At 43.7% G+C, this 22,298-nt stretch overlaps 2 protein-coding genes across 2 annotated transcripts; one reads left to right on the top strand and one right to left on the bottom strand.

The window, feature by feature from the left end:
* Positions 1-431: 431 nt before the first annotated feature.
* Positions 432-8,431, top strand: cdr2l (cerebellar degeneration-related protein 2-like). Its single transcript, XM_020657398.3, has 5 exons — positions 432-661; positions 3,103-3,215; positions 4,143-4,291; positions 4,630-4,794; positions 6,054-8,431. Exons 1-5 carry the CDS (start codon positions 583-585, stop codon positions 6,997-6,999), a joined length of 1,452 nt encoding a protein of 483 aa, XP_020513054.1. The 5' UTR covers positions 432-582; the 3' UTR covers positions 7,000-8,431.
* Positions 8,267-22,042, bottom strand: arhgdia (Rho GDP dissociation inhibitor (GDI) alpha). Its single transcript, XM_065965197.1, has 6 exons — positions 21,893-22,042; positions 12,004-12,201; positions 11,155-11,238; positions 10,627-10,703; positions 10,421-10,484; positions 8,267-9,926 (listed from the first exon to the last, which is right to left on the bottom strand). Exons 2-6 carry the CDS (start codon positions 12,191-12,193, stop codon positions 9,724-9,726), a joined length of 618 nt encoding a protein of 205 aa, XP_065821269.1. The 5' UTR covers positions 12,194-12,201; positions 21,893-22,042; the 3' UTR covers positions 8,267-9,723.
* Between the last annotated feature and the right edge of the window lie 256 nt (positions 22,043-22,298).

Here is a 22,298-nt window from a genome sequence, read left to right on the forward strand (position 1 = left end):
AGATAAAAAGGCTCCTTTTCAGAATTTTAGAGATTTCTACTTAAAGTTTAAGACTTTTAACAGTCAGACGTGATGTTGACAACCAGTATTAAATTTAAACTGCACAGCTCTAATCTTATGACAGACAAACCGCAAGAGGCAGTGCTGGTGCTATTGGAGAAAAAGAAAATGAAGTTTTATCAGGAATTCCGATAACACTTGAACGCAGCAGCAGCAGCAGCAGCAGCGTCCAGGCTCTGAGCGGCACAACCTGCGGGTCCCTGCGGCACATCAAAGGCTGATGAGACCGACACAGAGGACACTGTGGTGTCGTTTCCTGTCAGCTGCACTGTGTTGAGTTCACGGCTGCAGGTCTGCGGGTCTGATGCGGACTCGTTAGATTCCCGACGATGGCTTAAAGGAGCAGGTGCACCACCGGGGACGTCGCCTTTAAGAAATTGCTCCAAAAGGGGGGCTACTCTTTCGGGGGGTGGGGAGGCTTGTGGCCGTTGTTTGGTTTGTTTTGTTGTCACTTCCGGGCGAGGCGTCGGCGAATTAGCAGGTCTCACCGCCCGGCGACGAAGAAGAAGTTGGCCGGCTTCGATGCTTCGAGCGGGCAGGATGGAGGAGTTTGTCACGGAGGAAGAGGAGCCTTGGTACGACCAGCGAGACCTGGAGCAAGGTGACACATCAGTATTTTAATGTGTGTGTGTGTGTGTGTGTGTGTGTGAATGAAGAGGGTGGATCTTAAGATGTAACAATGCCTCATCTACAATCAGTGCCATTCAGGCTTGGATCCATAAATTCTTGGAGGTGGAGGATGGGAATGAAGGAGGAGGTTGCATCCATTGTAAATCGCACTTCATGCACAAGTGCAAGTGGAAGCTGTAATGCCATGTGTGTGTCTGTGTGTGTGTGTGTGTGTGTGTGTGTGTGTGTGTGTGTGTGTGTGTGTGTGTGTGTGTGTGTGTGTGTGTGTGTGTGTGTGTGTGTGTGTGTGTGTGTGTGTGTGTGTCTCTGGATCTGCCTGCCCTCTCCTGCAAATGATTGTAATGTCAGTGATTTGTCCCAGAATAGCCTCCTCTCTGACTGAGTAGATGTTGCCTCTGTTTCACCTCCTTCCTCTTCAGAGTCTCATATCCCAGCCCCCCCCCCCCCCCCCCCCCTCCTACAGTTTGTCTCTTACAGTGTGTCAAACACTCTGGATTCACTCTGACATCTCGGAGGAGAGAGGTGTTTGTCTGTCTGCAGCGCGTGGCCTCAGCATCCCCCCCCCCCCCCCACATCTCCTGATTACCTGCTGACCCAAAGAACTAAAGCAGCTTTGTGTCTCATCATCGCAGCATTCACGGAGCAGAGAGACACAGAGAGCCAGGTGGACTCTGTCTGCATCTCATCCCAGCATTGTTCAGCCATTAAGCCCCTGGATGATCTGATTAGGGAGCCCGTAGACTCGACGTCCGCAGTTAGGATCAGTATGGTTCAAGGCTGGAGGCCAGATGTGAGGTGTAATTGCCAAACTAATATCATCCTGCTCATGGCAAATTGCCCCCCCCCCCCCCTCTCCTCCCCCTCCTCCCCAGGCATGATGCTGTTATGCAACTTCTCCACAACCTTCCTTCTCTGAACTTTTTTTTTAATCGATCCATTTTCAAACTTCATGTCAAAACACTTTCTTTTTAAACCGGCATATTCAGTCTGATCATTCTCCATCCGCTCTCATAACTCCTTTACATCCTGTACATTTGTGTTTTTACTTTGTTGTTTTTATCTCTGCTCTGTAAGGTCACCTTGAGAGTTTTGAAAGGTGCCTTTTAATAAAATGTATTATTATTATTATTATTATTATTGTGTTTTCTAAGGGTGGGAATACCAGGGTAACTCACAATCCAACACCATACCATACGATAAAATACGAGCGATACAAAACAATACTCAACGTGGCAAAAAATAACAATCCGATCACGATATGGAGATTCTGCGATAATTGTTATATTTGAAGTAAATAATAAGATGATCCTTCACAATATCAGACTGATAAACACAAGATGCACCTGTAAGGAGAAGGGGAGAATCGCTGCATCCTATAATTTCGATTTAGTGCCGTTGACATTATCCCTCTGTCTTGTAAGCGCCACCTTGAGGCGTCATGAGGTAGTGACGCTGTGGGTCAAAATGCCAGGGAAATTGTTTTCAGCACTATATTTAAAAAAAATGAAATTTTGCACCAGTGGTTTAATAATTCTATCACGAGAGTCAGGACGATATGTTGCTGTATCGATATTCCACTTCGCCTCTAGCGTTTTTCGGTATGATGTGGACAGACGGCGTGCTGTTGTGATGTCATGTTGCAGCCTCATCACGTGAGATTCACACATCAAAGAGCATCACAGAGACGCATGTGCAGAGTCCGAGACCACACGAGCAGACGCAGAAATGTTGCTCACGTGTGCTAATATGTCTTCACAGATCGATGATCCGTGTTTTTGTTCAGCTTTGTTTTTATTTTGTCTTAGGTTTCCAGTGTTTGGTATTTCCTTAATTAAAAAAAAAAAAAAAAAAAAAAAACAACCTCTCATCTGTGCACAAAATTGTGGAATTACATAACTAATACTGGGCACGTGCCCGCTCTTGGGAGCAGAAACAGAGCTGTGACTAAGTTGGAGCTCGAGGGGGGTTGAGGGCTCGCTGTGCTCTCTGCTCGCTCTCACTCAGCTCATTAGCAGCTCTGCATAAGAGGCAAATGTTGCAAGGCAGGCAGCTTATGATCCTTGTTTACCACATTTGATCAAACAAGAAGAACCCGAGCTGCAGTTGTTCACGTTTCAACGGTTTAAACGCATCATCTTATTTTTTACAAAGAGGCATTAGTGTGTGTTTCTGCATGTTCCTGTCACTCCTCACGCTCCAAACTGTGAGAACTCCACTGTGTTAATGTCCAGTAATGGTTGCATTGGCTCTCTGTTTCTCCTCGTTCTCTCTCCTCCAGTGCTGATTCATCATGGGCTCATATAGCTTGCCCAGCGAGCAGGATTCCCCTCCTCCTCCCCTCCTCCATTTCAGCTTCTTTTCATCAGACTAGATGAATAATGTTGTTGTTGTTTTTTTTTCTGAATCTGTCAGACCTGCACCTGGCAGCCGAGCTCGGCAAGACTCTGCTGGAACGCAACAAGGAGCTGGAGGACTCCCTGCAGCAGATGTACATCAACAATGAGGAGCAAGTGCAGGAGATAGAGGTACGCTCGTGCCAATTATAACTGTGGATGCACGTGTTCGAGGCAGCTAATTAATCTGCTGGAACACGCCGGCTCCTCTTGTTTTCATGTCGAGCTAATTATGATGAAGCGGAAGAAGAGTGTGGATGAAGAAGGTATGAAGGAAAGGGGACCAGAAGTGTTTATGCTGTGAACGTGAGAGGAAATCACTTGATCTGCCTCGTCATCAGATCAGACTGAGCATCAGAGTGCAGAGCTGCAGAGGTTTTTACACAGAGTGTTTCTGTTATGTGTTCTTTAAATGGATTCACATGTCAGCATTGAATAACTGGCAACCTGTCTGTCACATTTTTCATCACAGTGAATTCATCTTGAGACTAAAGTGAATTTTCCAAACGCTTTAATCCACACAGGTTTGTATTTTCATCATTTTCAGACGGATGAAGTGTAAATGATTTAGCGATTCAACCAAATATCCATCAGCTTTAGATAACTATGTACTTAAAACTAGACATTAAACCATATATCCTTATTCTATATTATAGCCATGGTGTTCACGTTCAGCTGAGTCAGTATAGGATTTTTTTTTTTTGGGGCATTTTGTGCATTTATTGGAGAGATAGGAAAGTGGATAGAGTCGGAAATCAGGGAGAGAGAGAGTAAGGAGCCACAGGTTGGATTTGAACCCGGGCCGCCCGCTTGGAAGGACCACAGCCTGCATACATGGGGCGCACGCTCTAACCACTGCGCCCCAGTATAGGATTTTTTTAATCCAGTTGGAATAACTATTATTTCAGTGTGTGCTAACCCACCATGTTTCCATGTTACCCTGGTCAGCTGCAGAGGTCTAACTCCCTCTTCATGACACATCCTGCTCTAGATGAAGTGCTGCATTGCAGTTTTAGTCACTTCTAAACTCCCTTTATGTGTGACTCGTGTCTGTCGCAGTATCTGTCCAAGCAGCTGGAAATGCTGAGGGAGATGAACGAGCAGCACGCGAAGGTGTACGAGCAGCTGGATGTGACGGCCAGGGAGCTGGAGATCACCAACGAGAAGCTGGTGCTGGAGAGCAAGGCGTCGCAGCAGAAGATCGACAGGTGAGCGACCGCTTTTAAGACTTTCATGATGAATATCCTCTGCTCTTCTTGTTTCGGACCCACTGAAGGAATGAAAACTTTATGCGTTAGTTCTTTTTTTTAGCCATGTCATAATCAGGGATTTAGATTCTTTACAAATTGTATAAGTGGACTGAAGGCTAACTAAAGCTCTAAACAGCTGCCTCTGTTCGTTCTAAACATCTTGTTTCTCAGTCCTAATGCTGTAACAGGGACTCACTGTGGCTTTAGGAGAACGGTATGCTGAGGGCAGAGGGGCTTAATCAACGTAATAATGACGTAACGAGCGTCTTTGTTTGTGTGTGTGTTTGTGCGCGCAGGCTGATGGGCACCATGGAGACCCTGCAGGGTCAGGTGGACAGTCTGACGTCTCGGGTGGAGGAGCTGAGAACCCTGGAGGAGCTGAGGGTCCGCAGGGAGAAGAAGGAACGACGCAAGACGGTCCACTCCTTCCCCTGCCTCAAAGAGCTCTGCACAGCGCCGAGGTCACAAAGTGCTCCATGTTTATTATGTTCTGTACACGAGTGCTTTACCACAACACACACACACCCCACTGTCAGATAGAGTCAAACATTTCAGCTGCTTCACACAGATTAGCAGGATGCTAATATTAGCTGCATATTGACTTTTTGACTTCTTCTTATTATTGAACTATTTTACCAACAGTTGTTCCAACAAAATTTGAAGGGAAGTGTGGCAAAAAGCAATCTGTTCCAACATGTTAAGGTTAGCTTAAGGTGAGATAGCTTCAGCTTCAGCTTCAGCTTCAGTCAATTGTTTTTTGTTTTGTAGTAACAAAAATTTTAGTTCTAAAATCTTGATAAACTTCTTGGTGGAAAAATATGGAAATATCTAAATATAGATGAGAGAGAGCTGAGAGTATTTTACTGTCTGTTTGAATTCAACCCCGCTTTTATTTTGAAATAAAGTAAGGACCTTCTGGTAGATCGAGGTTGAGACATTTCCCACTTATTACGGATCAAAAGCTAAATGAGAACAGCTCAGAGGAACAGTAACAAAGGTAAATGTTTAATAGCATGAGGAGGAAATGAAACTTTGAACTCATCAGCTGAGCTGTCTGAGAGTTTTTTTCAAAGTGAAATGAGACGTTCAAAGATGCAGCAGTGTCGTTCTTTTTCCATCACTGTGACTACGGGGAGACACTGCAGATGTTTATCTACGGTGCGTCTCAAGGGACAAAATAACATGCGATTAATTGCGATTCAAAAACATGAATAAGTCTCAGATCTTAATGAATCTCGATTAACTAGTTCACACTGACAGCCGTGATTTAAGAGAAAATGTATTTGTTACATGTGTTTAAAGTATTTTTCAAAAGACTCATATTTAAAACGTTCTTATTATAAACCAAATGGACAGAAAAGAGAAGAAGAAGTCTGTCTGAAGAACTTTTGCTGTCTTTAAAATAATAAAAACAGAAAGACACAGCTTCACATTAATGTCAATGTTTTTTTTTTTTTAAATGTGTATATTGTCTATAAAGAAAACTTTTAACATAAAGGTATAAAATGAAGGTTCTCAACTTCTCTTTGTTTCATAGTTTGGTATAGAGCTTAACCCTCAAACTGTAATTCACTGTATCTCTTCGTAAGGCTGGCTGACGCTCACCTGAACAGGTTTTTTAATGCCTTGAAAGAATGTTATTGTTTAATGTGTTTGAGTCATGTAACAAACTGTCGTTAAATGCAGATCACCTCGTGACGCACCATTTGTTTTTGCTCAGGTATGAGGATGGTTTCCTGTTGGCCAATCCGGGCAGTGTGGACCTGGCAGACAGCCAGCCGATGGACGAGGAGAACGAGCGCCTCAGAGACATCGTCACCTCCCTGCGCTCGGCGATGGCCACCGAGCGCTCGAAGAGGGAAGGCGCTGAGCGGGAGTGTGCTGCGGTGCTGCAGGAGTTTGAGCGTCTGGAGCAACGCCTGACGGGAGCCGAGGGCTGCCAGCTGCGGGTCCAGGAGCTCGAGGCTGAGCTCCACGAGATGCAGCAGCTGAGGAAGTCCAGGATGTGTTTGGTTGGTGGCATGGAGGAAGGCCTGGAGACGCTGCTCAGAAACGGCCCGGAGACGGACACCCCAGAGGACGCCGTGGGGCTGGAGGAGGGGGGCGAAGGAGGTTCTGGAGACGCGGGGGGAACGGGGCAGCAGGGCGGCCCGGTGAGGAAAAGCTGCAGCGACACGGCTTTGAACGCAATCTCAGCCCGTGACGCCTCAGGGAGACGACAGGGAAGCTACGCCATGCACGCAAACGGCGTGCGCAAACGCGGCATGTCGATCCTGCGCGAGGTGGACGAGCAGTACCACGCCCTGCTGGAGAAATACGAGGAGCTGCTGGGGAAGTGCCGGCGCCACGAGGAGAGCCTGTGCCACGCGGGGGTCCAGACATCCAGGCCCGTCTCCAGAGACCCCTCCATGAAGGAGTACATCATGATCTCTGCAGGGCCCTCCACATCCGGGGCCGCCGACGCCGCCGCCGGCCCCCCTACACCACCTCAGACCCCCTCCACGCCCGAGGCCCTGGAAGGGATCAGCAGGCAGGTGGAGCAGGTGGACAAGCGGCTGAGCCAGAACACGCCCGAGTACAAGGCCCTGTTCAAAGAGATCTTCTCTCGCTTGCAGAAGACGAAGAGTGACATGAGCTCCACCAAGAGCAGGAAGACTCACAAATGAGCTCCAACCAACGTATTCACGTGGCAGCCATGTTGCGCTGACATCATGCCCGGGGTGGGAAGTCAAATTCTGTTCGAGGCTCTCAAGTTTTTGATTCCAACAATCACCAAATAACGGATATTTGAATTTAAATATATTTAAAATGTTGAAAACCTTTTTCCGGACTCTCTGGAACACGCAGCAGTGTCAGGTTATGACATCACGTGAGCCTCCCACCTTAAGCGTGACGTCAGAGGAAAATTGGCCGCCATGTGAAAATGGTGAAAATAACAGCTACTGACACGACCTGCACATCTACCTTTATTAATCATACTGTTTTTGAAACCTCCTCTCGTTGCCTGCAGTCCTGGGATTGGTTGATAAATGATATCGTTAGCGGTGGATGCCTCCGTCTGCTCTTAATGCAGTCCATTAAAAAAAACTGCCAAATGTTAAATAAAGTTGATGTGGATGAAACGTACGGAAGCCCAACGTACATGCAATCGTACATTTTATTTTACTGCTTATTTTCTCGAGGTCTCAACTTATTTACGTCGTTATCTTAAGATAACAACGTTCGTTTTTCAGTGATGGCGAGTTAATTTCTCGTAGAAATCGACTGAAATTAATTTCTCATAGCGGGAAAATCAGCATTTCTATCCCAAGAAATTAAAAAAATAAAAAGTTAAGATCTCGAGTAAAATCCGGACACTTCTCAGAATCGTTAGGAAAACATAGTAAGATAAATTGTATGTATGCATGTCCTCTTCAGGCTTCCGTAGAAATGCCTTTGTGTGACTGGAAGTTTTAGTTTCTGTCTTAAGAAAGTTGAAGTGTTTGATGTAGTATTTTTACAAAAAATGTGCTGGTACAGCTGTTTTAACTACTACTGCCATTTTATTTTCTATTTATGTAAAACAATAATACAGCCAAATAATATATATGAAGACAAACAGGCCATTTGAAGCATGTAAGAGCTGGGTTGGTTTTTTCAAAGTAAATCACTAAAGCTTTTTAAGCAGCTTGAAATGCTGTTTTTCAAGCTGCAGGGGAATGATTCAGGGCTTGATTGATCCTCTTATACATGATGAATCCGTTCTGCACTGTGCGGCGAAATGTTCTTGTAGTTAACTATTAAAATGTCTTACAATGTTCTTTGAAGGAAATGTATAAATAATGTTCTTTTTGATTAAGCGCTCAGGGAAGCAACAATTCAAATCCTTCTGCAAAAAAAATGGATCTAATGTCTGAAAAAAAAAAAAAAAAAACAAGTGGACACGAGCAGCAGTCCGAGTCTAGACACTTTAATGTGAACACAGGAGATCAGTACACTGCAGGTAGCACAGGTAGCATACAGAGAAACATCCCAAATGAAGCTGCTGGACTCCATTCACATACAGTGTATGATAAAAAAAAAAACAATACTTTTTTTTTTTTTTAAATGGCAGGATGTCTGCTGCGGGCCTGATGTCTCGATACTGGTTCAGGAAGTCAATGACAGACGACATTTCACCTCGCTGATGTTGAGCACTATGTGGTTGTTAAGAGACCCGAGGCACGGTGAGCGTTGGTTATTTTACACGAGGAGAGTCCCTGAGGAGGATGGGAATATGTCCTCAGGTGCTGCAGGGACATTAATACGACCTGGACTTTTATTTACAGATGTAGCTCTAAAGAAAGATGCTAATATAAAGGAGACTACACGTACTTGTAGTTATGAATCCTTTACAAATAAGACCTGAAATAAAGGTGTTAAACTCCTTAGTCCTGACGCCCTGTCCATGTATTACAAAGTATGGTTATAAAAACAGGCTCACGTGATGGTCTGGAAAATGTAATCAAAAGGCAACTTGCTCAACTTGGTTATTTATTTCTGTTTGATTATTTCTATAAGGCCACGTGGCTGCGATAAAAACACCCTGATCCAAAGAGGAGCAACACAAATCGAGGGGGGGGGTTACAAGAGGTCAGAGGTAATTTTGTCCCGCCCCCCTCAGTCCTCTCTGCAGACTCCATAGGGGCCCCTTTAAAGAGGTGGCCTTAATTTCAAATAATTTACCAAAGACTCTGGTGCAAATAATCTGCTCAAAGGCTTAAGGAGGGCTGCGTCCAAGAGTCGTCTCCAGCATCGATTGCTCAACGAGCGCACAGTGGCCACATACAGTACAAACAGCTCCACTGCTCCCAGTACAATGCTTCCAAAAAAGGCAAATCACGGTAATCATACAAAAGCATCTGAAATGTAGAGAAGGATGAAAAGAAAAAGAGGGAGAAGGAAAAAGCAGCAAAGAACTCTCAAAATGTCATTACTTTTCTCGAGAGCAATTAACAGATTTTTTTTTTTTCCTTGTTTTTCTTTTATAAACAAACAAAAAAATAATTGAAACAAAAATGCGGATTGTGCATGATGTTTGCTTTCTCCGTTTTAAAGATGTAATACTTAACAGAAGGGCGGCTGCAAACACAAGTAGCGTTAACGATGGCCGGGAATGATGAAGTGATTGAAATTCAAATGAAACTAGAGGAGGAGAAGAGGAGGGGAGGGGAGGGGAGGGGGGGCTGGACGGAGAGAGCAAAAAGCTTGAATCAAAACATAATCCAGAAGTGGCTCCGGACAGAAAAGAAACAATGGGATGACAGCAGGAGAGAGAGAGAGAGAGAGGGCGAGAGGGAGAGAGAGAGAGAGAGAAGGAGGGACCAAGAAGAGGAAGACGCTGATGGAGGAGTGCCGATGGTGGGTGGGGCTTAGTCTTTCCAGTCTTTCTTGATAGTGAGGCACCACTCCCAGGAGAGATGGTCGTGTTTGTCGTCATCAGTGAACTTGGACTTGATGTTGTAGGTGCCGCGGGCCAGCATGCCTTTGGGCGCCTCCTCCATGGTGGTGAGGAACTCGTACGCCTCGTCTGGTCTGGGGCCGTAGCTGCCCACCATGTAATCCGACTTGTCCACTGTCAGGTTAGAAGGAGACAAGAAGTCAGGCTGAACTCCAGACGTAGAGCGGGGATGTTTTAGTACAGACTTTATATTCTTTAAGAAGTTCATTATGATTAAAGGGGGGGGTCAGGAAAAGTTATTAAAAACAAATGAGAGACAGGAGGAAGACTTTTGGGAAATGTTCAGTGAAGACATACTGAATTTAAAGCTCATGTGAGGAGTTTTAAGCTGGTTAGAAAACATACTGGTGCCTCTTCATGAAAAACAAAATGAGCGATCATTTCTGTAACAAAACTTATGTTACTGTTTTTAGTGCTTACTCTCAGGATGTAACATTATATTTAGTGCGCAGAGATGAATGGTGACATCTTCTCATCTAAGAGTACGATGGTGTTCAAGAGTGAGAATAAAACCGTTCTTTAAAGTCAAAGAAAACAACTTCACACAGTATTTACTGGTCAAAATGCATCTCAGGGATTACAGATATTAAATAAAATCTCTGCCTTACCCTTCACACCTTTCCTGAACGTCTGCTGGTTGTACTTCAGGCCGGACACGATGTCCTTGTTAACCTGCAAAACACAACACATCCTGCTGAACGGTTCCCTGCGACAAAGACAAACTCGCTGCAGCTGCAGGAACGTCAGCGTGCCAGCAACGGTCGCACACAACAGAAACAGAGAGGACTGTGTGACAAGAAGCAGACCCTCTCACCTTGAAGGTGATTTGGATTTTGTACTCGACTCCCTCCTTCAGCACAAATGGTTTCTTCTTGAAGCCGTCCAGGTCTCCTGCAAGAGAACGAAGCAAAGAAAAGTCAAGCAAGAGAGAAGACTGAGGTTTTACTAAAGAATATTATAGACTGGAGTTCAATTAAATGATTTCACTAAAGCCAAAAAACACAAGTGTGAAAATGAAACTATTTCCCCTGTGTTTGGATTTAACACTGTAGTACTCAGACTGACCACCAGGTGGCACAGCGCCTCAAATGTACTGAAGCCTGCCTCCTCTGCTCTGGTGTGCTACCAGGAAATGTCTTGTATTCCCACTTCCACAGGAATCATATCATTAGTTATTAGCCCACTAATGAGCCAGCAGGTCATCTGCTCTGAGTTAGCTCTCACTGATTGGCTGATGACTGCTCGTAATTCATGTTACAATGAGATCATGCTGCCAGTGTGATTGACATGAGGGAGCACAGCTGGCTTAATGTGAGCTTCTGTGCGCTCATGGGTCACTCACCCGTCAGGTCGAGGACTAGGGGGCTCGGCGCCGCCTCGCACAACAGGGTCATTTTCGTCACCTGAACGTTCGGGGCGGTTGGATCTAAGAGAGAGAGAGAGAGAGAGATTTATTATTAATTCAGTAATAATGGTTGCACTCTTCATCACAAAATCTAAGGGGGGAAGGGGGGAAGGGGGGTCGGCGCCTTGCTCAAGGGCCCCTCGGCAGTGCTCGGTAAGTGAGCCGGCACCCCTCCACCGTGTGATCTTGTAAGTTCTCCTGTGATGCGTGTACAGCTCCTCATGGATGTGCTGACGCTCCTCCCGGTGGGGCAGGGCGAGCGCCAATCCGACGGAGCAAAATGCTGACGGACCGCAGCGCGCACAAAGTATATGGAGCAATTTACAACTGCTGCTTTGAAAGTGCTACACTCATAGATTAAAATATGAAATAAAGTTGCATTTTTAGGTTAATAGGTAACTGTAATAAAATGTATAAAGTACTGATACCCAGCCCTGAGGGATTAGTTACAAGATTTTCTTTTAATATTTATATAAAAACATGAGTTTAAAAAAAAATTCTCTTTGTTTTGTTGCATGAAAAAAGCTCTCCATGTGACCGACGCTCAAACAGCTGAAATGATTCTGTTATCTTCTGCTTTGCATGAATCCATACATACTGGAGTAGGCAGAGTGTTTTCATAACACATAGCTGACGGTGGACTCTCAGCACTATTGCTATTACAAACAGACCGGCAGCTTCACCAGCTGTTGGATGCGCACACACTAAGAGAGGCTGGGTCAAATATTGTAAATGAAGTTTAAATTCTTGCTTTTATTCGAGTGAGGGCTCATTAGCATCACAAACCTGCGACTGCTTTAGTGCTACCCAGCAGCGCCTCCTTGTACTTGCGGAGGCTCTCGTCGTCTTTGTCCAGCTCCTGGATCTCCTGTAAGCTCTTCTGGGCCGGAGGTTTGTAGTTGACGGAAGAATCGCACTCTTCGTTGGCCGCTGCGATGGCTGCCAGCTCCTCCGGTGTGGGTTCATGCTCCGCCATGGTGTTTGCTAATAGCAGACACAGAGTGACAGCAGGGAGAACTGGTTAGAAAAACAGCTGAATTAAGAAATAAAAGAGTAATGGCAGGAGGTCAAACAACAGGCCACTCCTCCTTTAACTCTTGACTTTAATGTAATGAAATCTGTCCAGCCTTAGGAGCAGGAGAGCACAGGGTTATTACTCCACTACTATCATATTGATAGAAACAGCACTATTGTCCAGCACTGCTGTATTCATGACACTGCTTCTCTTGTTTGTTTGTGATTCAAATATTTTCAGTGTTTAGCTGAAGTTTGGAGCTGCAGGCCTTAGAGGAGGCGGGCTAAGTTCACACCTCAGGATTTCACTACTATTTGCTTTGTTTGGACTTCAAAGCAAATGTTGTCATCATTTTTGGCAAGAGATAACAGAGGCGGCTAGCTTCATGATTTTTTTTTTTTTCCCTTTAGCACCTCAGGGTGTGCCCACAAAGGTAAACACCAGCAGAGAAGAAAGCCACTCTCTCTCTCTGGCACACAGAAGAGGCCAGAGAGCGCTAAGACCTGATGCTGATCGGAGCTCGGGGCTTCTCTCTCTCTCTTTTGTGTCTGTCTTCTACCACAAACAGCTGTCAGACTTCAGCAGAGCTAATATGGCGATATCTTCACTCCGCTGCACTGTGACACCAGTCACAACAGATTAGGACGGAGGATGCTGATTCAAAGCAGACGCTTCAGCTTTCTGAGATCGAGGACAGAGACGATTCTTCTGGGATCCCTAAACTGCAACAACACCGTGTCCTAACACCCCGTGATAACTATCTTTGATAACTAGTCAAACTTCAAAAAGGGTAATGTCACAGTTTGATGGTTTCTAACTTCTTAAATGGAAAGATTTGCTGTTCTTCTTTGTCAAGATAAATAAGCAGATTTCGGCTTTTCTCTTCACAAAAAAAGCAACTTAAAGACGACACTTTGGTGAAAGATGGTCATCGCAACTTCCCAAACAATCCATCCTAAACATAATCAGCACATTATAAATTATAAAAAGGGATTCACTGGTGAACATCAGTAATCTGCAAAATAACGTGGCATGCACCGACGTCAGAATCTGACATGTATCTGTTGTGTTTAGAGAAGACGTTTTAATTGGGCAGGAGACTCCCCCGTTTGTCAAAAAAAAAAAAAAAAAAACTCTGGAAGTCTTACAGCGTCTCTGAGGAAGACCAGCGACATGCAGTCTGTTAGACATGTTCCAGTGACATTCCAAGAGGAGGGACTTGTAGCGAGCAGCGAGCGTTCATATCAAATCTCATGGCTCATTTGAAAAACAGACATGAAGAATTATTAAAAAAGTAATATAAACACATTGGTATAGGAATCAGCTATGGGCTTAATTGTCACTTCAAACATGGGTTTAGATGTCGGCCATGACTTTCACACTCGGTGCATCTCTTTGAATATCACATGTTGTTGCAGCTGCACCCCTAAAAAAAAGGAGGCTACAAAACTAATGCATTCCTTAAGAAAACTGTTAAAACTATCAAAAACATTAGGTGGCCATATGTTGCACACAGCTATACGAAGCTGATGAACACCTGTAAAGCCCAGAGGCAGCTGGATGAGAGCTCTCTCTAACGACACGTGTAAAATCAAGTTAAGAGTCGATGATGCAGCTTCAAAGGAAGAATGTGCGACTTTTTACACATAATAATTACACCAGAAATCAAGAAGATCCTCTTTAAATGTCTCTCTGAGTCATGACTGTCTACAATGAGTGAGAAGCTCGAGTCCTGCCACATGTATTGTCGTCAGAGCCGTGTTTACATCATGTTTACATGGACCGGACGGCTTTGTGTACAAAGCTGTTTTAGTCAAGGACTAGAAAAAAGAATAACATACTCAGTGATTATTTGTATGTCATGTACTCTTAAGTGTCTTTAGATTAAGGTAATTCTGTGTCTATTTACATGCAATATGAAGCTATGAGTTAACTAAAGTGTGCTGAAGTTAACTAAAGTTGCAGCTCAATCTGAAGACAATTTTGTCAGCCCCCCCAGCACTCAATCCTGGTGCTTTCTAATTGAAAATTCCTTTGTGAAAACGTGAGTGGAGTGGGGTTGGAGGTGTGCCGCTGGAGGAGAGCGGAGGCTTCAGAATAGCCGCGGGGTCGTCAAATTGCAGTTTGTTTTGGCTTCATGCTGGTGCTCAGGGGCGACACATTCTTCCTTTAAATGTTCTACAAAGTGATGTCAATGAGTAATATTTGCACTATGGGACATTTATGGTTACTTTTTTTATATATATTTGCATGGCCAAAATAAAGAATACTTCCTGTATTTGCAGCAAGAAAGGAAAAAAAGAACTATATCAGTCTTCATAAGTTTTGTTATAATAGATCAGAAAAGGAACAACGCTAACCTTAACCTTAACCCATATGAACAGGGCTAGTACAGAAGGAGCGGCACAATACAGTGAAAGAGGAAGACATACAAACGGCTTCTCCATTTCAGTGTAATTACACCAAACTTAACCTAAGGGTCGTGTAAATAATCGCTTTACAAGGTAACAAATCAGACCGATCGGCAAACACACAGGAGAATCACCAGGTAACAAACAGGCGGAAAACAATAAATCACACTACTGCAAACAGACATGCCAGACAACAACACAGAGCACTGTCTGTGCACCGCTCCGCTCTGTTCTATTGTGTCGGCCATATATAGGTTGGGTATTTGCCAAGCAGGAACTGAGAGCACAGCACCGGTTTTCCAAATGGGGCCTCTGTGCACCCATAAAAGCACAAATTCCCCGCCTGCCAATAGGGGTGTGCTTTTGGCTGGTCAGCTGGGATTGAGAGTTTCTGCTCGGAGAGAACGAGCGAGAGAGGCTCCTTGATATTAGAGAGAGAGAGAGAGAGAGAGAGAGAGAGCGAGAGAGAGAGAGAGAGAGGGAGCGAGAGACGGAGCGAGAGAGTGAGGGATGGAGCGAGAGAGGCTCCTTGATATTAGAGAGAGAGAGAGAGAGAGAGAGAGAGAGAGAGAGACGGAGCGAGAGAGTGAGGGATGGAGCGAGAGAGGCTCCTTGATATTAGAGAGAGAGAGAGAGAGAGAGAGAGAGAGAGAGTGAGGGAGGAAAAACAAGCCCAGATAACAGAGCGATGCTGTCACATCACTCTTTATGTATCAACAATTAAGTTGTTTTTTTATTTTCACTTCCTGTATAGTGTTCCTGTTGTGCGAGCTCCACGGAGTCTGCAGCATACCGCAGTGTCACAGAACGGGAAGTGTCTATAATGACATATGTGCGGTTTAATGCCAACAAAGAGTAAGAGGCGTGCCTACGTGTACAGACTATAGACAATTACCGGATACAACTGTCAGATTTTTAACAATGTGGTCTATCAAGTTCACATCTACACAAGTTGTTCATGAAGTAAGGCTCACATATAAAAAAGGTGCACTGCACTGTCAGCAGCCGTTATGCCCGAGGAGAAACAGCAACCCCACTTACATGGAGGGAGTCACCATCACCTGCTCGGGGACATTGTACCTTTGCTTTGGCAACAACTTCTTAGCCTAGGCTATTTGAGCTTTATGCTTGGGGATGGGGTGGACTAAATATTGTCACCCTGACTTGTGTGATAATCAAATTGCTTGTGCCAAATACAAATATTCTATTTTTTTTTTTTTTTTAATACAGTGAAGTGTTTCTCACAGAAAGAAGCTGTGCCGTGGACTTTTATTATTACTCATATTGAAGCTATAAATCTATCTTATTCATTGTTGTCATGTTCCAGCTCTCTCTTTCTGCATCTCCCTCCATCCCCTCTCAACCCCAGATGACTGTTCATCATGAGTCTTCTTCTGCACTCTTAAAAGGCAGCTTTTCCTTGCCGCCGTAAATGTTGCTCAGCGCTGAGCTCATGCTGGATTCACGTCGGGTCTTTATAAATAATATAACAAAGGGTATGGTCTATGGTTATGAATTGGCACTATCTAGTGACCCATTAGCTACCATAAGAACACAGCTAAAGCATTCAGTCACTTCCTGTTATGTTTGAGAATCCTGGATACGATGTCAAAGTGGTTTAGTAATTCTAGATACTAATACTCATCTTGAACCCATTTCTATAAACCTGAGGTCAAACTATCAGGATCTGGTCATGAGTCATGAGTCATGACATGCCCTGTTCGGAACAAGTGTTTAGTTCCTGCCAGAGAAACACACACACACACACACACACACAGGCATTGAGAAATATTTTCATTTCACCGAAGTAGATGAGAGATGTGTGATAAGATAGACTGAGGTCAACTTCACTCACTTCTCTGTGCACCTTTACACCCTCCAGAGAATAGAAAAGTAAGGGCAGATTATTTAAAGCTACTGTGAGGAGCTTTCAGCTGGTTATGAAACAGGCTGAGATTTATACTAACGCCTCGAACTGAGCTACAAAAACAAACAAGTCCATCAGACAGAACATTTTTCCCACAGAGAGTCCATAACAATATTTATTTATTATTAAAAAATCTAGCCCAAAGAAAGTCCAGAGCTTTAGGTGTAGCTAGTCACAGCAGATGGCTTTTAACCCCTGAGATCAGTTCTGCTCGAGGTTTGTTAAAATGAAGTTTTGTTGTGATTTGGCACTTCATAAATAAAAGTGATTGATTGACTGAGAGAGAGAAAAAAATCAGACTGATCCTTCCCTACTTTAAGTCTACCTCTGGCGTTTTTTTTAACCTATCTAACCTCCAGATGGGACTGGAATGTACTGGAGGTGGTGCAGCATTTTTTTGTAGTTCTGTCGCTTTACCAACAACAAGCACAAGCAAGTGAAGGAGTATGTTTCTCTGTGCGTCGTGCCATGTCTGCACAGGGACACATCAGTCAAGAGATGCTTTCTTCTCACAGTGTGAAGTTGTTGATTCAGCTAATTTAAACCCCGTGCGCCGGGCTAAGTGGATTAGTTTCAACAGTATTGACACCACAATCCTCATAATGATGCACATTCTTCTTTAAGGCCAACTCCGCTAAAATAATGTGCCCTGAGGCTATGCACACTGAGGGGACAGGAGAAGGGCCTGTCATTGTTCAGCCTGCTCGGGAGACATAACACAGGTCATGAGATGGTGCAAAGAAACACTGGACACACACACACACACACACACACACACACACACACTGAACCTATCCACCCCGGTGTCCTAACCTCCACCTGGCACCAGTCTGCGCATCAACAGCAGAATAATCTGTTTGTTTGACAGGGTTAAGCAGCACGGTTTGACCAACACACCGTGCCCCGCCACGCCAGCAGCTGAGATTAGCTCTGTTACTTAGCAACACAGCTCGGCAATAAGATTATGGAGAGTGGGATTATGGCTAATGAGGCGTTCGGGGACAGTGAGAGTGGAAAGTGTTCGGAGGTGTCAACGGTGACACATCAAGAGGATTCTCTCCACAGGAGTCATTAGAGGCATTGACGCAAGATAATTGATAAGCAGGGAATCCCCGTGTGAACAAACAGGCTTTATGAAGTGTGTGTGGTTGAGCCAGGCTTTTCTATAAGGACAGATTAAATAAGATACCATTCATATGCATTCATCTTCTCTGGTGATAAAGTCCAACTCTCCTAAAGCAAGTTTTCATCACAGTTCTAGTTTTTTTTTTATTTTTATGTGACACTCTGCATTCCTCCACACACTGCGTTTGGACATAAAAGAACATCCAGCGGGGTTTACAGGCCTTTTATATTGTCACATAAAAATAAAAATAAAGACCCTACAGTGCAGAGTACGATGCAGAACATGCTAAAGAGACGCACACTGGTTTTAGTGTGACAAACGTTCAGCACGATTGCCTTCACTGCAGGCAAGATCACCAAGAGGGACTACACGACAGAGTTTTCAATAAGTCAAAGAACACACGTTCAAATAAGTTTCTTGTCTTGACAAACCGTTACAGCGCAACGCGCCTGTCATTCAGGTCAGCTACGTGCCTTATTGTGAATAATGCTTATCCTTCATGAAATCAAAAAAACGGAAGACTTTATACTCCCTGACAGTTTGGAGATGAGCTAATCATAGATATTTAGTTTTTGGACCGGGCTGTAAACATTTTCATTTCCGCTGTAAAACTGGATTTTTTTTTTTTTTTTTTGAACAGGGTGTGTATGTGACTTCCTGTGTTCCTGCAGCCGGCCTCAAACCGACACTTGACGAACTGCAGGATTTTGCAATTCTGCATCGGAGGCTTCGGAGGTTGCTGCTCTGCTGGTGAATTAGAGACCTTGAATGTGTCACTGCTCACAACCATAACAGCAAAGTATACAGCTTCCAGGGGAAAAACTAATCATCACTCAAACATTTAGCTGCATGTTCCTTTAATAACCAAGCAGGCATGTGGCAGCCAGACATCAGAACACTAGTCCAACAGAAGCTGTGCAGTGTGACTACAACAGCAAAGAAAACATTTTCAGACAATACAAGAAGCAGAAGTCCTATGACCGATGATTAATACGGCTTACAGTTTTAACTCTGCACACTTCTACCTCAGAGACAAACACCAGGACATGAAAGTCACTGACTCAAAGTGACTGGGAGTCAGCGACCTCTGGGAGGTGACATTTAGCTCTTCAGCCTCCTATTGAAGATGTCACCCACGGGTCCACAGCTGCTTTCATCTCCTGTCTCTGTCATGCAGCATTCACAGTCTGCCCCAGCTCTGTCATGTCCTCAGCAGCTTCAGGTTAAAATGTGACTGACTGAGGATCTGTATAGTTATTTTTTTTAAGCTTCTGTACGTTACAATACCAGCTGACTAAGTTGCAAAGTGCAGGAAATGTGACAACCTTGAACTACTTCTAGAACCACTTCATACCACTTATACGAAAAACTAAGTGGCATTCTAGCCTTCAACCAAGTCTCAGTGAAAGAAAAAAAGTCTGCAAACTTCCTTTTACAGCAGAGAGCTCAATGGTGATTCATATCCTTTAGAGCGCAAAACCACACACACTGAGAAGCTGAGACATCCTCTCAGAGCTCAACCTGTTGGTCTAACCAAACATGCACAGTTTTCTGAAGATGCTTTAGAGACATTAATGCAAAAGAAGGACAGCAGCACTGTCTTAGTTGAGGTTATATTAGTCGATGAAATCATAAAATGAAGTGCTGCACAAACTAAAGCTTTAAGGAAGTGTTACACCAAGAGCGTTTTTTTTTTTTTTTGAAGCTGTTGCAAGAGGAAGTCAACCTCACGAGAAGAAAAGGAAGCGGGTGGGGATGAAACCAAAGAGGTGAAAAATAAGAGAGGGCAAAACCTCAACTTAATCAGAAAGTGAACGACTAATTATCCATGGGAAAATGTTTTTTTTTTTCCAGGAGAGAATACTAATGCTAGCATCTAAGAGAGGTGGATGTGAGAGAATAAGAAACAAAAACTCAATCCCAGGAAGACGCAAAAAAAAAAAAAAAAGAAGCTTTTAAAAATAGCCAGTGAGAAGTCCCTGCATGAAGCAGCAGGAAGCTGCGATTGAATGGGATAGTAAAGGTGCCAGCGGAAAGGTCAAGGCTCATTCCCCGCACTCTTTATGCCCAGATTCAGTCTGCCTCCCTGGGAAGAAATCTCAATGGACGAGACAGAGTCCTTTCATGGGATGTTAAGTGGTGTCTTTGAAACAATCTGAGAGAAATGATGGGGTGAAATAAGGTTTTTTTTTTTGGTAAGAATGATATTTTGATAACATCTTTTTTTTTTTAAACGAAACGATCCCTGTTAAATTAAAGATCCATGGTGTCAAAAAGTACAAATCTTACGTCATGTCTTCAACCCAAAGAGAGAGCACTTACTAACTTCTACATTGGCAACATGTTGGTACTGAACTTCATATAGGAGCTTGCCTGCATAAGAAATTACTAAATACTATCATAACAAGTTTTAAATTCTGGTACCGTAGCAACCTTATGAACATGCACATTTGGTTTGACTCGAAATGTCAGTCCTTTGCACCTTAATACATTTGCCTTAAGTGATTTGTGTGCTCCAGTCTTTTTGCATTCTGCCTGTGCGACGGGGTCCATTGGAACATTTTCTTACGTCTAAAGTTCTTCCCTTAGAGCACCGACCTCAGTCTGTGGCGGGCTGAAGAGCAAGAGATTATGCAACTGTGACGGTCACGCTTAAAAGGGTACAATAAAGTGTGCAAATCTGCAAAAATGTATGATCCTTATCTTAAACGTACCATCGTATAAACTTTATCGCCTAGCATTGAAGCGAGAGGATGTGCACATGGAGGCAGCTGTAGGAAGAAAGGGGTTAATTATATCTCCCTCGTCTGGTGTGTGTTTGTGTGTTTGTGTGTTTGGAGGCTGGCTTGTAACGCTGCACCTATTTTCCTGTGAGACGGAGCTAAGACAGAAGAGGCCACTGACAGGATGTGTCATGGGATGCTTAGATAGGCCCCTAAAACGATCACAATGCAGGGGTCAAAGGAGTGAGACACGAGCATAGTTTAGAAGCAAACAGGCAAGGACTTGTATCTCTGCTTCTGATTGCATATTGAGGTTTTTTTTTTTTTTTAAGAGACGTCTTGCTTCAGCAGTGTGATCAGGATGTGCACCGCTTCACTTCTTTAAAAGCAAGCGAGAGCCTTGCAGTTTTAACCTTTGCACCCCTTCCTGTGAGCTGTAGGGACATGTTCTCAGGTAATTACAGATATCAGGGAATTACCTGCCAATAAAAATAAAAAAAATGCTGCATTTTGGATCAACAAGGGAAACAGAAACTGCAGACTTCAGGGTGCATTCACTGCTGCAGGTTGCAAGTTTGCAAGTTGATTAGAAGCCAGCGAAAAGGCCGTGACAGAAATGCAAAAAGCTGGAAAGTTGTCAAAGTGCTGGAGGGCAGAGGGGCGGGAAAGGAATCTCAAAAGGCATTTATCATGACACAGGAAGGAAAGGGAGATTTTTTTTTTTTTTTGTTTGTTTTCTTCTTCTGTTGACCTTCCTTTAAAAAGATCACTCATGAAGCCATTCTGCTCAACTTTCACACAAAACAAATGAACCGTCACAAATTAGAGCTTTTGGATCCCCCAGCTGATGTGATCTCTGTGCACTTGGCTGAGAAAGCATTCAAAAAGGAGCCAAGATGGAGGACTAAGTGAAGGTGCGAGTCCTCCTGCCAGCTCAAATTAAAAGAGATCCAGGAAGTGGCTTCCTCACGTAACACATGACAGCCGGGTTACGCACACGTTTAAAAGTAGACTAAATCATTCTTGGGAGTTATCTTTGAGGTCTTCTGTCAAATGCATGCACTTACTGTGTGTGTAATTGTAAATAAATACTTGCTGCAGATGTCATTATTGTCACTTAACGACCGACGCTCAACACCCGGAAATTACAAACTAATGAATTCTTCAACATGTTTAACTGCCGCCAAACAACTTCAAAGCGAATTCGCAACAAAATGTTTCACTATTTAAGTGTAAGAAAAGGGAAAAGTAGGGCTTCAATTTGTTAAATCTACCTCTAAGAGACCAAGCCCCAGCAAAAAAAAAAAAAAAAAAAAAAAAAAAAAGACTTTAGTCTCTGATGAACAAATTCCGCCTTCCGTGAATTCATGGTCACACTTTCTCGCCAAGTCAAGAAAAAAGTATTTCTAACTGCGACAGAATGTTTAACACAAGTTTAGAGAAGAGTTTGGAAAGTGTTTCATCAACTCTTACCGTTAAGCCGCTGCGAGGTTGGTACGGTCCTCTGTGAATGGTGCTGAGAGGAAGAGAAGTGAAGCCGCGGAGGAAAATCTGAGCCCGACCGCCTCCCCTCCTCCCGGAAACCGACCGGCCTGCTGCCTTCAAAATAAAAGTAGATTTACGTCCTTTAATCTGCACAGGATGAACTGTAGAATAGAATAGAATGGAATCTTTATTATCATTGTATACAAAGGACACAACGAAACTTTGTTAGCAGCAATCCTAAACAGCAGCGTTTACAAAAAACAACAACAACAGAAAAACACTACCCATATGACCTGCTTCATTATTATTTTATTATCATTACTAACATTGTATTATTGTATTATTATACTGTATTATCATTATTTAGCATCTATATATATATATATATATATAT

This window comes from Labrus bergylta, chromosome 16 (genome assembly GCF_963930695.1).
Source record: "Labrus bergylta chromosome 16, fLabBer1.1, whole genome shotgun sequence".
In the NCBI taxonomy this organism is placed as follows: Eukaryota; Metazoa; Chordata; class Actinopteri; order Labriformes; family Labridae; genus Labrus; species Labrus bergylta.